Here is a 16,820-nt window from a genome sequence, read left to right on the forward strand (position 1 = left end):
ACTGGCAAGAATAAAAACAACCGAATGTAGCAAAAAATACAAACGGTCCCAACTCAATTTGTATCGAAACTTGGTAAATATAGATTCAACCAGCAAATGGTCAATTGGTAGCAAACATTTATTTCTACTGTTCGCTAGGTGACTGTTGATGGTAGGTCAGACAACCAACAGCAACAAATCTCGTGAGCAATTGCTATTTTATTATCTGCAGCATCGTCGCCACTCGAGTACGCTTCAACCTATTAGGAAAGGGGTCCGTATCTGTTTGCCCTGTAGGGTCACCCGTAAACAAACACACGCCCACAGTGACAGTTTTCTCTGGCTTAATTGTAAACGATGTATCAAACACAAACGAGCCATCCTGTTACGATAACGACCAACGTGTACGGAATGTTGGAAAAACCGATTTTCACACTCTATTTTAATTCGATTAATTTTTCACAACCAACCAATTTCCGATGGCACTACTGTTCGGAAGCATGGCCATGTTCCATCCGGCTCCCTATTCCAGCCGAAGCTTAAAAAGTGGCTTCATTGTAGGGCATTTAACGAGTGCAACTCACATACAAAAAAAGAGAGCACCAGAAACAGTCCAGTCCTTCCGAAACAACAAACTAGGCGGCTACCTTCACACGATGACGATGACGGGAGCGAACAGGCCGTGTCTGTGACGAGCCAGCCTTTTTATGTTGACGTGAGGCGCATTAAATATTTAGCAAAACATTTTAAACGGACCCGATCCAGCAGTACTGGAAAAGTCAATTTCCGTGTACACACACAACACTGCAGACAGTGCCAATGGAAGTGCCTTCATTTTTGCTCTGGTCCCGCAAGTGTACGGGATAAAGGCACGTGTAGGACGCAGCACAGGCAACAATTGTCAGCAACCGAACCAGGGGCACTCGCGCCCTCTCTCACATTTCCGGTTGCAGCCAGCAGTATGCAGCGAAGGCAAACTATTCCGGAAAATCATCAGCAACATCAGTGTTCACCACTCACCCCGAGGGACTGACGGCGAGCCCCGTCAGCCCACTGCAGGCTCGTGTGTATCGGTCCCGCGGGACGGCTGCCCTTCCCTAAGTGCCCTTGTGCCATTCCCACCGCCAGCACTCACGCACTGGAACACAAAAAAAAACAGGAACAGGTTCTTTCACTAACAGCTAAACAATTGGGATGGACGAAAACCAGCAAACAATCAGGCCCTCGCGCTCCCTTGTACGGCGTGCTGTGGTGTTTGATTTCATAAATTTATTAACTCTACTCGACGCTCGACTACCAAGGTACGTCTGCACAGAATTCCACATTGTACTGTGTGCGTGCAAAGGGGCGATCTGCTCTCTTTACGCACACAGACTTTATACGCGCGCCCCCTAATAACATTATAAATATGTTTATCATTCTTCGCAAACAAACGCTGCTTTTTCACCCCCGTGCGGACGGGAAAATCACACGCCGAAAATGATACTTTTTGCCCGCGTAACAACACTTCCGACCCATGCGCCTCTTTCGACCCATTAATCGCTCACGAATTTCGGTGGCTTCCACCAACAAGTGTAGACTCTGTTCGGGGACCGGTGCAGTTCCCATGGTTCTTGTGCACCGATTAGGCTGGTGGTATCGTCACGTGGCACACCAATACCCACGCCCAAGGGCTGATTGAGTTGTCAGGTTGCTGCCGGGTTGCGATGAGTCCCTGGAGACGGTGGAACTTGCAACAGCAGCAGCAGCAGCACGTCGTTGCCATCGTGGCGTATGCATCGCTCCCAGGACGCGTTGCTGGCTGGTGCGTAGTGAGCTAATTGAATTATTTTCTCATGAACAGAGCATTGCATTGCATCAAGAGCACTTACATCGAGCGAGTAGCAAGGATACTGGTGAAAGAGCCAAAAGTTGCTCGCAGGATGACCCTTGAACGATTGTCAACTTGCAATGGCTTTATAAACCTTTCCAGCAGCATGTGTAACGACCTTCGATTTATACAATTTAACACAGTAATTTTTAAATAAATTGGACAGCATTCTTATTGCTCCACCCCACGCACAAAACCCCAAACAGATTCGCCTGCCGTCTTCTGATTTTTGGGGAAAAAACATTTCCACACACAAAGGGAAAAATTGCACGCAATTTCCATTTGAAGAGTCCGTTTTTTCCACTGGTCTCTTCGCTTGACTTTTCCTCGACTTCTGTTCTGTTAATGCAGATAAATTATTCACCTGCTCGCAGGCATCATCCTCCATCAACCCCCCACCCCCTTTCATCACACTGGCCTGCGCGAGCTTGCCCTAAATATGATTCGGCTAATTCGGTGAAGCGATGAGGCGGACCCCGGCGCCCTGGCTAGCGTTGATTAAAATCTCGCAAATTGAATTCTTTAAAGATAAATGAAGTTCACCTGTGAAATGGGAACTGGCAACTGGCCCTCAAGACTACGAAGGGGGGACGGGAGAAGAAAGCACGTGCAAAAGTGTGGTAATGTTGGCAGTGTTTCAAATCAGATAACCATTCCCACTGACAGCGTCCATCGTCTTCACTTTTGATTAGATGCGGCCCTCTGTCAGCATAGGAGCAAACATTTGTACGGGAAAAGCATCCCTGGGTAAGAAATACGGCACAAGCATCAGTTTTGATTCAAATTGCTTAAATTGTGCCGCTCCTAATCCTGGTACAAACAATGTCATCCAACCTGTCAAAACGAATACGCCAACGCTCTGGTGCAAGTGATAAACGCGTTGTTAGGTCCGAGTCTAAAAATTCACTTCCTTTTTTTTGCTACTGTCCCAGTTTCATGCAAACGAACAAAAGAAGACAAACATACCCAGGGGAAAAATTTGTGTCCTGTGAGATCTGGTAGTCCTACAAAGAAAACAAAAAAAAAACAGTACAAAAGGTAACCAAACGGCCCATACTCTTCATCACACCGATGCGCAGGGCAATCATTCATCCACATAAATTAATTATAAAGTAATACGAAACAGCCCCTTCGAGGGTCTGCGCAATCGAGAGCGGGTCACAGCATGTACAAAAAAGGGGTGTCCTTCTACCGACATATGAAGAGAAGCATTCTGAGACGAGGGGTACGGGGTCAGATGCGCATGCAGCAGGGATGTTGCAGGACTTTTGATCGTTGTTGCTCTTTTGAAGTGAAGTGGTTTTGTTGCCGATGTTTATCACGCCACACCACGTATGCTCTTGGCTGGCAACAACATCCCGCCGTGCGTTTGGCCGTTCCGGTAGCGGATCTTTACATTCGATGGGAAGGGAGTGCGCGTTGCAATTTTCCCTTCCTTCCGCGATGAGACGATTAGATTGGCGGTGGAAAATATGTCCCTCGCACGCGCTCCGCTCGCTGCTCGCTGCGATGGGATTATTGTTGAAGGTGAAGCTGGCAACGACCCTCGGATCGAACGTGCGCAAATCTTCGTGGTACTCACGCCGATCAAATTACCAGCGCAGAGCAGAGCGAAAGGTTAAGAGCGGTTGCACCGGTTTCCTTTTTCATTCACATGCACCAACATTGCGGCTGGTGTCGCACGGCCGGACAAGTGTTTGCGAGCATTTTTCACAGCAGGCTCACGGCTTGTACAGATAGGGCAGTCACCAGAGCACGTGTTACTAACTATTGGATGGTTAAGCCGTGTCAGATTCTGTCAGCTTGACAAATTAATGGTTCCCTGTAACAGCTAAATCCGGTGTGAATCAAGTGATTAGTTTACCTTCCGATTGCCCGTAGTGGAAAGAGGTATGTTAGATGCGATGCTTGCCATATTAACGGTGTACTGATAGATCAAACTGTTTGACACTCTTCATCATTGGTTATTGTATTACCTTACTGCCGACTGCATCCTAGGCTATTATGGTCTACAAATCATTGCAAAATTTATTTTTTTCGTAGAATGGTGATGTTTCTAGATATTTTTTTTTATTATTCAGGAAGGACGACTTTGCCGTATTGCTTATAAGATATTTCTAGATTAAAAATATAAAAAAAAGACATTGAGATCATCCAGTAATAACATATTGTTATACCATCTCTGTAGCAACGTCTACGCATCACAGAGCATGAAGATCAACTCCAAGACAGCAAAGGAAAGAAAAGAGAGCAAAGGATCCCAGAACTGTTTTAAGATAATCATCACTAACGGCGCAAATCTCTATACTAACCTTTCAACCGCTCCATTCATTAATAATGTTTTTTATCCCTGACAAACATCTACTGACGAACACCATCGCATCGCATCGTATTCAGCGCTTAATCACAGCGAAAATGAGCAACGTTTAATTATTGACGAAACGTACACTGATTCACTCCACAACACAAACGAACAACGGCCGCTCAGCACTGTATCATACACAGCTTCACTTACACTCCCTTACTCAAACGAAACGAGCACTATTCTATCTCGATCAGAGAACGTGCAAATGCTGATCAGCACTCGATCACACACGGGCTCACTTACACATTCAACTTGAGTTAATGAGGTAAAAAGCATTTGCATCTACTATGAGAATGTACGCGGACTAAAATCAAAACTCTCTGATTTCTATTCTATTCTATTTCGATTTTTCTTCTATTTCGTGCAGCAGTGCTTTTGATGTCATTGTTTTATTCGAGACTTAACTGGACGAAACTATCTTTATTCTACACAACTATTTGACGATAACTACACAGCCTTTCGCACCGATCGATCTTGCAAAAGCAGTAATAAGAGCGCTGGTGGTGGTGTGCTGATAGCTGTATCGTGCACGTTAGATGCTATTCGCTGTTGCTGTTGCGATAATTCACACATTGAAACCGGTTGGGCCCGTATCGGTACACAAAGCCAAGCTCTTCTAGCTTACTCTAGCTTACTTGCTTACTCAGGGGATCTCCCCAATGATGAACGTCTCGTCAACATGCATATTAGTTGGCTTCAAACTGTTGATTAGAAATTCCAGAACGATGTGACTCTACTATTTCTAGGCGATTTTCTTCTTCTTTGGCTCAACAACCGATGTCGGTCAAGGCCTGCCTGTACCCACCTGTGGGCTTGGCTTTCAGTGACTAATTGATTCCCCCCCATAGCAGGATAGTCAGTCCTACGTATGGCGGCGCGGTCTATTTGGGGATTGAACCCATGACGGGCATGTTGTTAAGTCGTACGAGTTGACGACTGTACTACGAGACCGACTAAAGGCGATTTTATTGTATTGATAAATCTGTAGAACAACTTACTAATGCTGATATTAACCACTCTTGCTCTAATATCGACTGCACTGTCAATGATGGGATAGTAAATTATCTGGATACTGATCATTGCCAAACATTATTTTCGGAAACTGCAACAAATAGAACTCTTTACTATAGTACGATGCTGTTAATGTGTTTATTGTTAATGTATGTAATTTATCTATAAATGTCCTATTATCTATATTTAAAAAATATTAAAATCATTCAATTTATCTACTCTGCTATGTACTTTTCAAAGTTAAAAACGTTAGAAGTTCATTCCAGAGTGCCCATAACAGTAAAAGCTAGGCAACTGGGTGAAAGAATCAATAATTAATAGGACCACCGTGAGATCTGGATCTTTGTCCGTCTAGTTTTTCATATTATTCCAATTTCATACTCATCATTTCACTTTCATAGGAAGGACATAGAATAAAATGCCATGCGGAAAATTTCTTTAATATTACTCCGATTGTTATTAAAAAGGTTAAACCTTACTTTGAAGGTTAAAAGGTTGCTCCATAAAAAATGAGATACTGAGTTAGAATGTCCACCACTGTAGTTTTAACAGGTTATCTGCTAAAGTTACCAATTTGTGCAGTATATAATAGTGTTACTGAAGAGATGTATAAAATCTTCTTCTTCTTCTTTTGGCTCAACAACCGTTGTCGTTCAAGGCCTGCCTCTGTACCACTTACTTGTGGAGTTGGCTTTCAGTGACTAATTAATCCCCCCATAGTAGGATAGTCAGTCCTACACGTATGGCGACACGGTCCATTTGGGACTTGAACCCATGACGGGCATGTTATTAAGTCGTACGAGTTGACGGCTGTACTACGAGACCGGCCCGAGTATAAAATATAAGCTATTAAGCAAACATCTTTGCGCTCTTTTATCTTTTTCAACTCTTGTACTTACACCGGGCTGAATTGCAAGATTACAAGTAGAATTTTCAACAAATTCATAGTAGTGCATTTTCTAAACACAAAAGACGCATACCTTTCTTCCGATCATAATCTCTGATGATCTTCGGCGTTCATCCTTCCCTAACGCCTGTCCGGAAATTCCCTTCAAACGAATACTCATTTCAACTTCCGTAAGCCTGCCACATACCACCAGCGACGATGTCATACTTTTAACTGCCCATGCTTAACGCCGGAAGAGAGGCTAATTCCTCCCGCCGTGGCTCATAAAATCCAAAAAGAGACACAAAAAACACAGCCCTATAATTTGTAACTCCAAGACAAGGTCGACCTCAGCGAACCTTCCAATTAACTGCACCGACCAACTGTAACCAAACCTGCCGTACCTGCAGGGACAACTTCATTTTCGGCACTCGGATTCGGAGTCTCTGGTAACTTCTGGTCCCATTTGCTATAATCGATTCATTCCGCTCCCATCGGCTCGAAGTCTTAGGTCGGACAAACGAGCAAAACAAACAAACAAACACGCCCCAAAATGTTGCTTCAACGTGACAAGAACGCCTTATCTTTATCTGTTAATATAATACACTATTTCGCACAGTCCACACACAGGCTCCCAGGGTGGGCAATTTCTGCTGGGCAGAAATATAAGCAGCTCCCCCCCCCCAAACAAGTTGAGGATCGGTAATGGCGGGTTGTATAACTAACTATGGTGACTATGTCCATCGCCAAAACGGAAAACACCATGTCCCCGTAGAGTGTTCAATGTGGGACATCGTGTCAAACTTCAACAAATGGATAATCGTTTCTTCCTTTTTTCCTGCCTTCGACGCGAATCATTATTAAATCATCGTTTCTTGCTCTTGACGTGCGGCTGCTGGTGCTGCTTCTGCCCCTGCTGAAGTTCTTCAAGGATGCGTCTCGCGAACAATTACCGCCACGTGGACACCATCCTGAAGCGTAGCACCTGTATCCGCTGATTTACGCTCTTCCTCCGACCTCCCCGACGTGACTGACTGACTGACTCTGATGTCTGGCGGCATGTGATGACGGGCATGTGATAACGGATATAGCGGGGACTGTTTTAAGCAATTTTCTGACGATGATCACTGAAACCGGTGGCCGTACCGCGCTTGAAGCGCAGCTCATCCTCCATCGAGCGACCGTTGGCCAAATTGCTGCCACCGATGCCACCGTTGCTCTCGTCGGGATCCATTAGGAAAGGTGGCAGCACGAATGCGGCTCCGGCTGATTCCGCACTGTCAAAGCTGTTGCCGGCCAGTGGAAACAGCTCTTTGGTTGGGTGGGCAGCGGCCAATAAGCTGGCCACACGAAGATCGCACGGGTTCCGCAAAAAGCGTCGTAAGAGCGCTCTGTAAGGAGAATGTTCAGTTAAACCATTTTTATACATGTGCATTGGTTTAGAGAGGATGAATTGCATACTTTTCACTAGGTTTTAAAGAGTTTAATCCCCCAGGAGACAGAGCAGAGGCCAGCAGCTGATTCGCAGTTAAAGGTTCCATTGCAGCCGAGGATGATGGTGAAGACGATGATGAAGACGACGGCGAACGCTTCCCATTTGTCCATCCACGGGAGTACTGAAACGTTTGGGCATTCACTAGCACCACTAGCCCCACCAGCAGTAGAGCAATCGTGCGTGTATGTAACATGCTGGACGAGATCTGGAGGGTTGCAGGGTATTAATTAACCTTTGCTTGGCCGTTTTCAACTTCACAGAACCACTCACTTATGTTTCACCGTATTACAATTCCAGCACTTTGTGCACCTTCTAATTGAACTGTACCAAAAGCCACTGAGTATCAATTGAACTGCGTCACTTTGCAACAAGATTCCCCAATCGACCGTCACTAGTCTAAACCGGATTGGAAACTGTTGCCTAGGCCATGTCCAACCGCTTGCTTTTATACAACCGATGAGCAGCCTCGGCTCCGGTACTTCTTGCAGCGAATCGACAAATCAGTTCGACGAAATCACGTACTCGTACGCGTACCCTTCTCGTCCTGGTTGTCCACATCCTGGCATCATATCGCATACACGCATACATTACCCAGGCTCAATAGCTCCAGACACAGCAGAGCGCTACCGCCATCGCACATGACAGGAACGGATCAAGCATATCAAAGTCAATCAATTAAAGTGAATCGGATCCGTGTTGGTGAGTGTTAAAATTATGTAAATAGCGCAACCACCAAAACAAAAATCCTCCACAAAACCGCTCGCGTAAACGCGGGAACTTCGCGCGAGAGACGATTAGGAAGGGGGATTGCTTTATCGATAGGGAAGAAAGGGAGCAAGTGAAGACAACCACGCAACCTGCAAGAAAGCGTATGAGCATCTTTGATCCTTGTTATTATCATATGCTTAACCTCCTCGCAAGCAGCATAAGGACTGGGAAGAAGCGTTTTCCGAGGATGATATCGTTCCGGATCGGGTGCAGGGAGGGAGATTATGGATACGGTAGCGAGGGCTTTCAGTAGGATTGAAAAACAAAAGGAGCTAAATTACATTCCCCGTAGATCCGCTGACGTGCGAACGGCTGAAGGTGGTGGAGTAAGCGGGAAAACGGCTACGGCTAGGTGATAGGGGTGAAACGTTTTCAAAAGCGCGCCGGATGTGTATCATTTGCATAAAGAGAATATAGATAGATGCTCGGGTAAGGCAAGAAGCTGCTACCATCTTAAGCAGCAGCTTCATCTTCCCACACGTACCGGGGTTCAGTTGGAAAGTACACAAGGCAAGATGCATGCCTGTGGTAATGGACAATTAAGAGTCTATTGTAGGTCCATAAATAATAATGGTGTAAATCCTGGACTCGCTTCATTGCACCATCGGCATATGTTGTCTGGAGACGGCAAAGGTTGATTTGTTAGTTCGGTCACATAATTTACAAGGTCAAGAGTGTTCGATTTATAGGCGTTTTGCTGTCATTGGATGACGCTTATGGTGGTAGCAATCGGTAAGGATGTACTTTTATTACATTTAAGATGGTTTCAAAACAGGAAAGATGTTAGTCACAACATACTTCATTGTAACATGCATTAGTCGCAAAATCCTTGGTCGCAAACTTCTTGGTCACAAAATTCTTGGCCGCGAAGTCCTTGGTCGCGAAGTTCTTAGTCGCAAAATCCTTGGTACCAAATCCACAGATGGCAAAATTCTAGGTGGTAGTGATGGGTAAATTCAACAAAAATCCGGAATCGCTTCCGAATTTCCGACCGGCGCCAAAAAAAGAAGCGGTTCCGGAAGATAGGTGCAAAATTCTGAACTAGGAGTCGTCCGGAACCGTCCGGAGCCGCTAATCGGCAGCCGGAGCCGTCGGAATCGTTAGAGCCGTGGGAATCATTGGAGCCGTTGGAGCCGCCCGAAGCCGCTAGTCGGCAGCTGGAGCCGGTCGGAGCCGTCCGGAGCCGGTTTGAACCGTCGGAACCGTTGGTGCCGTTGGAGCCGTCGGGACCGTCATAGCCGACAGAGCCGGTTGGAGCCGTCGGAGTCGTTCAGACTTCAGTCTGTTACAACGACTCCGACGGCTCCAACCGGCTCCGGTGGCTCCAACGGCTCCGGACGGCTCCGACGGCCCCGGACAGCTCCGATCGGCTCCGGCTGCCGACTAGCGGCTCCGGACGGCTCCGGCGGCTCCAACGGTTCCAGACGGCTCCGAACGGCTCCGGCGGCTCCAACGGTTCTAGACGGCTCCGGACGGCTCCAGCGGTTTGAATTTATCGGAATCGGAGCCGGAGTAGTAATGCTCGGAAGCGATTCCGAGTCGTGGGTGCGATTCCGATGGCCCATCACTACTAGGTAGTAGAATTCAAAATCTCAAAATCCTTGGTCGCAAAGTTAGTTGGCCCCAAAATCCTTGTTCGCAAAAATGCTCGTAAGATCAGGGTGGCCACTCGAATCAGGATTTTAAATTCCCAATTTTTCCCCGGTTTTTCCCGAATTTTTTTTGGAGTTTTTCCGGTTCACTATGCTTCGTGTGCCGATTTTATCGATACTTCAATTCCAAATTATTATATCATACGTTTTAAAAAATCGTTATCTAGACCAGGTGTCTCCAAACTTTTCAGTTCGCGGGCCGCATTGCTTTACAATCAACGTTGTTGAGGGCCATTTTGACGCTCCTTTAGAATGAGTTGATGTTCAAATCTCGTTTTAATAAGAAAATACTAACAAAATGTATAAAATTTATTTAGCTATCTTTTATTGAATCTTGATTTTCGTCTTTCAGAAGTAAACAAATAAATTTTGAATGGTTAGTCAGAAAAGAAAGCTATTTAATTTAACCTTTACCAAGTCATCGCGGGCCGCATTAAAGACTCTTGAGGGCCGCATGCCGCTCGCGGGCCGTAGTTTGGAGACCCATGATCTAGAGCAGGGGTCTCCAAACTACGGCCCGCGGGCCGCATGCTGCCCTCAAGAGCCTTTAATGCGGCCCGCGATGACTGGGTAAAGATTAAATTAAATAGATTTCTTTTCTGACTAACCAATCAAAATTTATTTTTTTAATTCTGGAAGACGAAAATCAAGATTCAATAAAAGAAAGCTCTAGAAATTTTATGTATTTTGCTAGTATTTACTTATTAAAACGAGATTTGAACTTCCACCCATTCTAAAGGTAGCGTCAAAATGGCCCTCAACGAAATTGATTGTGAAGCAATGCGGCCCGCGAACTGAAAAGTTTGGAGACCCCTGATCTAGAGGATGGTAAGTAAACACGGGCATTACGGGAAAGATGAAAACTTGTCATAAAAACTGCATAAAAGTAATTAGTGAATTATTCAACAATATAATATCCAGCCTAGAGGTGTGACAACACATTTGAGAACCATTTTTGTCATGATTTCTATCAAATTTGTACAAACAAATTTTCAATCGAGCAAACAACTGATGGAAAAATGACAAAAAAAGCTTTACAAATATTGCTTTTTGGTGGTTTAGCATCATGACACTAACGTGTAAAGACTTTACCCCGTGGCAAAGATATTTTTCATATGCTATCAATTGTTGGTTAACAGATGTCATCACACAACCTTAAAAAGGATAACCTGAAGTTATGGACCAACCAGCCACTGAAGAAAGCATACAAATCTGCGAAGAACGGATTTCCTGTTAAACAGCAGCCATTCATTATGCTGTTACTCGCACGACGCTGATAATGCACCTCACGAATAGATACAGGAGATTTCAGTGGGTTTCTTAATTTTGGGACACTTTCTTGAATATGTTTTACGGGAAGTGTACTTTATGTGAAAATAAAACAAAGGAACAACGATCGGACTGCAGCAGCGACGCCACCTCAACCATCAGTGTGTTTCATTCATTGAGCTATTAGTTGTGATGGTGAAGCTTCAAATCGTTTGTTTGGTTGATGATCTGCTGTATTATGAAAAATATTAACTCAAGAAATCAAGAGATCATATTTTGTTCAGAAATGTCTTATTTCAATACATGAATTTCTTACATTTGTTTTAATTGGCAACAAATCTTTCATCAAAATGAGTTTTAAGATTGTAAGGAAAATTCTAACAACTAAACCAAATTTCGATCGATATTTTATCCAATTGTTAATGTGCATTGGAACAGTCATCAATATATTCATTACCAGCACACTCTCTTTATCCAAACAGCATCGTATGTTTTATTAATAAACTGAATATGATAACATACCAAGACAATAACGAAAAATGAGAATAATACATACGTGCAATGCAAAAATGGAATATGGCATGGAATTTAAAGTTGCTCCTCTTTAATCACCGATTTACCTTCGCTGTTGCGCGAAATGCGATAGTAGTTTTCAAACTTTTCCAGCTTGGTCACAAACTCCTCGTCGTGAGTGATGACGATCAGCAGAAAGTGGCCTCCTTCCCGCTCCGACACGATGCGACGCAACGATTCACACAGCGAGTCGATGTTGTCCCGGTCCAGGTTAGTGGTCGGTTCGTCCAGCGCCATCACGCCACAGTTGCTGCTGAACGTTTCCGCCAGCGCCAGCCGTATGATGAGCGAGGCCAGCACCTTCTGTCCGGCACTGCAGCGGCCACGCATATCGATCTCCACATCGTTCTTCGCCTGCACCACGCCGTACGTGTAGGCACGGCGCTTGTCCGACCGCTCCGCCACCCCGTCGTCCACCGTGTTTATGCGAATGTAGTCGATGTCGTTCCCGCGATAGATATCGCGCCACAGCGAAAAGATGGTCCGGTTAATCTCCTGCATCTTCTCCGTGTGGTACTCGCGCAGTGCACTTTCCAGCGCGTCCCGGTACTTCTTGATGTCGCTGATGATCTTCCGCTGCACGATCGATTCGGTCAGCGTCGTGACGTAGTTGCGGACGGCGTTGCGGAACTCGCTGCGATTCAGCTCCTTGCGCAGCTCGTTCAGCTGCCGCTGCAGCTCGCCGACCTTGCCGTTCATTTCGCTCCGGCGGGCCTGCAGCTCATCGCGCAGATCAATGAGCCGATCGCGCTCCTTCTGCACACTGCACACCTCCATCTCGCCCATGCTCTTGACCAGCGCGGCTAGTTCCGCCTCCAAGTCGGCCGTTTCGCGCATCAAACGCTTCAGATCGCGATTGTCCAGCAGATCCCGCTCCTGCAGATGCTGATTGGCGATGTCTTGCCGCAGCTTTTCGATGCTTTTCGCCTTGCCGTCCATCGTGCGCTTTAGCTGGTCTTGCTCTTGCTGCGTTTGTTCTCGTTTCGCCTGCAGTCGGCTCAGCTCGACGCCCAAATTGAGTGCGGCCAGATCGTCCAGCTCGCCGCTCAGCCGTACGATTGCCGTTTCCTCCCAGCGCAGCTCCTCAAGCGCTTTGCGCAACCGCTGCAGCTCTTTGTTGTTTTGCTCCTTGGAGCGTTGCTTCTGCTCTAGCTCCTGCTGCAGCTGCTGCCGCGCCGGGGTGAGTCGCCGTTCGGCGTCTTTAAATTCCTCCTCCAGGGTGGCAATTTTTGCACCCAGCTCGTTGACGGACGCGCGCTTCTGCTCCAACGATTGGACCGATTCCTGTAGCTTCAGCTTTTTCGACTTCATCTGATTGTTGCGAGCCTGCAGATTGTTCAGCTTTTCCGTTTTAGTATCGATCGTGTTCTGCAGCTCGTCGGTGCGATTTCGCTCCGTTTTGAACTTGGCGCGCAAAGCTTCCCGTTCCGATTTGAGCGACTCAATGGTAACGCCCTCGGCCATGTTCGGCCCCAGCTGGGCACGCAGCTCCTCTACGCCACGCTTCATGCGCTCCAGCTCGCTGCCCAGCTTGTCCAGCACGCTCATATCGCCTACAATCGCATTGATCAGCTGCATGTTAGCCGTCGGTTCTGACACCGCCAGCTGGTACTCTTCCAGCTCGTCCGACGCGGTGCTGAGCCGCTTCTCCGTATCCTGCAGCTGCTGTTTCAGCTGGGGTAGTTCCTTCCTTTGCTTTTCCAACCGCTCCGAGATCGGTTTCAGTGCAAGCAGCTTGTCGTAATCGGCCCGATCCTTCTTGAGCGTCCGCTCGAGCGTTTCAATCTTCTCCGGCAGCCGTCGAATCTCATCCCCCAGCTTGCCGCTCACCTCGTGCGCGTCCTCACTCTCCAGCCCCTTTTCGCACACCGGACAGCAGCGATCGTTATCGATGTTGGCAATGAACTTTTGGTACAGCACGACGGCCGACCGTGCCTCGCCGTGCTCCATGTTGTTTTTCTGTATCTTTTCGTTCAGCTTGGCCAGCACCTCCTCGTACGCGTTGCCCCGGCAGGCGCTGTATATTTTCTCCTCTGCGTCGGCCAACTCACGCTCCAGCCGATCGAGCTGCTGCTTCTGGCTTTTGCGGGTCGTTTCCATCTCCGTCACCGTGGCCTGCGTGCGGCGCACCTTTTCATTCACTGTTTTCACCTCCTTTTGCAGCTCGTCGTACAGGTTTTGCAGATTGCTCTTGTAGTTCGACTCGATTGTGCGGTCGGGAAAGAGGCGTCGTAAGCTGTCACCGTGCTTGTTGCGCAGCCGCCGCAGCTCAGCCTCCCGCCCGGTGCACTGCTGCTCCTTCAGTGTCAGCTCCTGCTCCTTCATGGCAACCGCATCGAGCGAGCTGATGCGCTCGTCCAGCTTGTCCAGCTGATCCTGCAGCTGATCGCGCAGCAGCTTCCTTTCCGCCAGCTCCTTGCGCTTCGCGGGCAGATCCGCAGCACTGACCTGCGTTTCGTACTCTTGCTCGAGCCGATCGATTTCATCGATCAGTCGCTTCAGCGTTTCGGCCGACCGCTCGATTTCGGCCACTTCGCGAGCCGTCTGCAGCTTTTCACGGTCCAGCTGCTCGATCTGCTTGCGCTTGGAGGTGCAGTCGCTCTCCAGCGTGGCTTTCGTTTCGCGCAACTTGTCGATGCGCTTCTGTGCCTGTGCGTCTTCCTCTTCAAAGGCCTTGCTCTTCGATTGGACCGTCGCTTCTTGCGCTTTGAGCGCATTGCGGATCGAGCCGAGGGCAGCCTCTACTACGCTGGCACTGACCGAAGCAGCACCGTAATCGTCGGATAGTGAGAGCGAAAGCTTATCGCCAAGCGCCCGAATCTTTTTGCCTCGCTCGATCTGAAGCTCCCGTTCGCGTTTCTGCTTTTCAGCGAGCTCAATCTTTTGCCCATCGATTGACTGCAGCTTGCTTTGCAGGGAACGGTCCTGCAGTTTGAGGCGCTGCAGCTCCGCTTCTTCGTCCTCCAGCTCGGACCGCTTCGAGGCGGACGTTTGCTGAAAGATTCGCACTTCCATCTCCAGCTCGGGCAATGATCCTTCAAACAGTTTGTTTATCTTCGAACGGAGCTGTTGGCTTTGCTCGTGCTTGCTCTTTATCCTGCCGAAAGACGTTCAAAAGATAGTATTAACAGAGAGAACTATGCAACTCACGAACATTTCCTTACTTGGAGTTAAACTCAATCTTCTTCGCTAGCAGCGACGAGTACTGCCGCTCGACCAGGGCCAGCTGCTCCAGCTTGCTCTGAATCGGCCGGATGTCCTCCTCCAGCTCGCCGATCATTTGCGTCAGCCTTGCCATATTCCGCTCGCCGTCCTCCAGCTGCAGCTGCTTCGTTTCCGCCTGCGCCTTCACGTTCTGCAGCAGCTTCAGGTCGCCCTGCTTCTCCTTCAGCTTTTCGTTGTACTCCTTGCTGATCTTGATCAGCTTATCGATCACCCGGTTGTACTCGGTCGTCCCGAAGATGGCGTCGAACTTTTTCTTCAGCTCCTTCGGCTCCTCCAGCGGCCAGCAGGAGTCCTCCTGGTGGCAGAATATCACGTTGTTCAGGATGGCCTTCGAGACGCCCATCGCGTCGCACATCTCGTTGTTGATGTCGGTGACGCGCGACCGCGTCATCGTGACCTTCTCCTTCGTCTGGGCGTTCTCCATCGTGATGGTCGAGTCCATCGTTTCGAACTTGGGGTTCTTGCCCTTGTGCGTGATTTTCATCGACCGGATCGCCGTCACCGTGTTGCCGGTAAAGTCCTTCACCATCAGCTTCACCTGCCCCAAGCTCTCCACGGTGTTGAATATCTTGGGATCGTGCACGAAGCCGACGCCCCGGTTCGTGCCCGGCGGCACCTCTCCCGTCAGCCCGTACTTCAGGCACTCGATGATGGTGGTCTTGCCGCAACCGTTCTGGCCCACGATCAGCGTGAGCGGGGAGCGGAAATTGATTTGCTGTAAAGCCGAAAAACAAAAGCGTTAGAGCGGTAAAGCTGGATGGTACGGCAACTAATGGCAAAAACGGAAACGACCTACCTGCACATCGGCACGGTCCACTCCAAAGCTGCGTATTCCACGTATTTCAAGCTTATTTATCGTGGACATTGTGCATTCACTCGCAGTTCGCGGCCGTTGTTGCTACAGGAAAAGTCACGAAACAATTGCAGAATAGCGCCAAGATGCCTTCACGCGTTGACAGCAGTGTGGCCAGATTATGTTGGCGGTTTTCGGTAGGCGCATCAAAATTTTATGGGTAGTTTTCGGTAGTGATATGTCGCAGGGAATATATCTTCAGAAAAACACAACTGCTTTATTCCTTAGTTCAGAATGGAATCAACTTTATTCACTCAATGTGTACTCTGATCGAGTCTTGCAATGTTACTGCGTTATGCGTGTTACTATGCAACAGGTAGGTTAAAACTCGAAATTTAACTGAGTTAAAAGAAGTAAAAGCGAAAGAAGTGTTAACCGTACCCAAGCGCCACAGATTAAGCTTAAACGACTGGAAAATTGAATATCCATAGAAAAAAAAAAGAAAGCTCCACAGCTTCATTGGTTTGATCAATAGATGGCGTATTAAAACTGATCATTATATTGCTATCCTTTTCTTGCAATGTGTTTCGACAAGTTTCATCTTATCATGACCTATATAACGTTCTAACTTTCCGAGCAAAAGTCTATATGAATGGTCGTGTGGTCAGATACGTGGGTATCAATACCAACGACCATTACTCAAATCTCACTTGCTTCAGTGCTGATGGTTTCTATTGGAGTTTAGTATCTAAACAATTGTATCGCCGTTCTAGTTCTAGCGATGCATAACTTCAATGCGAAACCGTACAACAGTACAGAGGAAATAAGAAAGCTCTCCTCCAAGCGATGAAGCTCAACTGGTTGGGGTATCCCACCAACAGAGAGCGCCACCAGCTTTTTCGCTATTTTTAGAATGCATGAGTCGTTTGCCGTC

At 47.4% G+C, this 16,820-nt stretch overlaps 3 protein-coding genes across 5 annotated transcripts in view; 1 reads left to right on the top strand and 2 right to left on the bottom strand.

The window, feature by feature from the left end:
* Window positions 1–16,820, top strand: part of LOC120948371 (ABC transporter G family member 23) — a 188,339-nt gene that overhangs the window by 87,447 nt on the left and 84,072 nt on the right. The window lies entirely within an intron of this gene.
* On the bottom strand, window positions 6,666–8,143 carry LOC120952820 (pro-corazonin). 2 transcript variants are annotated; one of them, XM_040372340.2, is made up of 3 exons: window positions 7,877–8,139; window positions 7,573–7,811; window positions 6,666–7,502 (listed from the first exon to the last, which is right to left on the bottom strand). In XM_040372340.2, exons 2-3 carry the CDS (start codon window positions 7,797–7,799, stop codon window positions 7,214–7,216), a joined length of 516 nt encoding a protein of 171 aa, XP_040228274.2. In that variant the 5' UTR covers window positions 7,800–7,811; window positions 7,877–8,139; the 3' UTR covers window positions 6,666–7,213. The 2 variants fall into 2 exon arrangements, with proteins under 2 accessions (XP_040228274.2, XP_049462605.1); XM_049606648.1 differs by having other exon boundaries at window positions 7,573–8,143.
* LOC120950931 (DNA repair protein RAD50) lies at window positions 11,761–16,076 on the bottom strand. The gene is made up of 3 exons (XM_040369347.2): window positions 15,890–16,076; window positions 15,033–15,808; window positions 11,761–14,965 (listed from the first exon to the last, which is right to left on the bottom strand). The coding sequence occupies exons 1-3, from the start codon at window positions 15,956–15,958 to the stop codon at window positions 11,884–11,886; spliced, it is 3,927 nt and encodes a 1,308-aa protein (XP_040225281.2). The 5' UTR covers window positions 15,959–16,076; the 3' UTR covers window positions 11,761–11,883.

The sequence above is a fragment of the Anopheles coluzzii genome, chromosome 2, assembly GCF_943734685.1.
Source record: "Anopheles coluzzii chromosome 2, AcolN3, whole genome shotgun sequence".
Classification (NCBI taxonomy): domain Eukaryota; kingdom Metazoa; phylum Arthropoda; class Insecta; order Diptera; family Culicidae; genus Anopheles; species Anopheles coluzzii.

What these genes read in the sequence shown, in the direction of transcription:
- LOC120950931 (XM_040369347.2), bottom strand. Translation starts at nt 15,958, where the DNA reads ATGTCCACGATAAATAAGCTTGAAATACGTGGAATACGCAGCTTTGGA. An exon ending in TGGACCGTGCCGATGTGCAG is followed by an intron (nt 15,809 to 15,889) that starts GTAGGTCGTTTC and finishes TCGGCTTTACAG; the next exon opens with CAAATCAATTTCCGCTCCCC. An exon ending in AAGATTGAGTTTAACTCCAA is followed by an intron (nt 14,966 to 15,032) that starts GTAAGGAAATGT and finishes GTCTTTCGGCAG; the next exon opens with GATAAAGAGCAAGCACGAGC.
- LOC120952820 (XM_049606648.1), bottom strand. Translation starts at nt 7,799, where the DNA reads ATGTTACATACACGCACGATTGCTCTACTGCTGGTGGGGCTAGTGGTG. An exon ending in TCTTTAAAACCTAGTGAAAA is followed by an intron (nt 7,503 to 7,572) that starts GTATGCAATTCA and finishes TTCTCCTTACAG; the next exon opens with AGCGCTCTTACGACGCTTTT.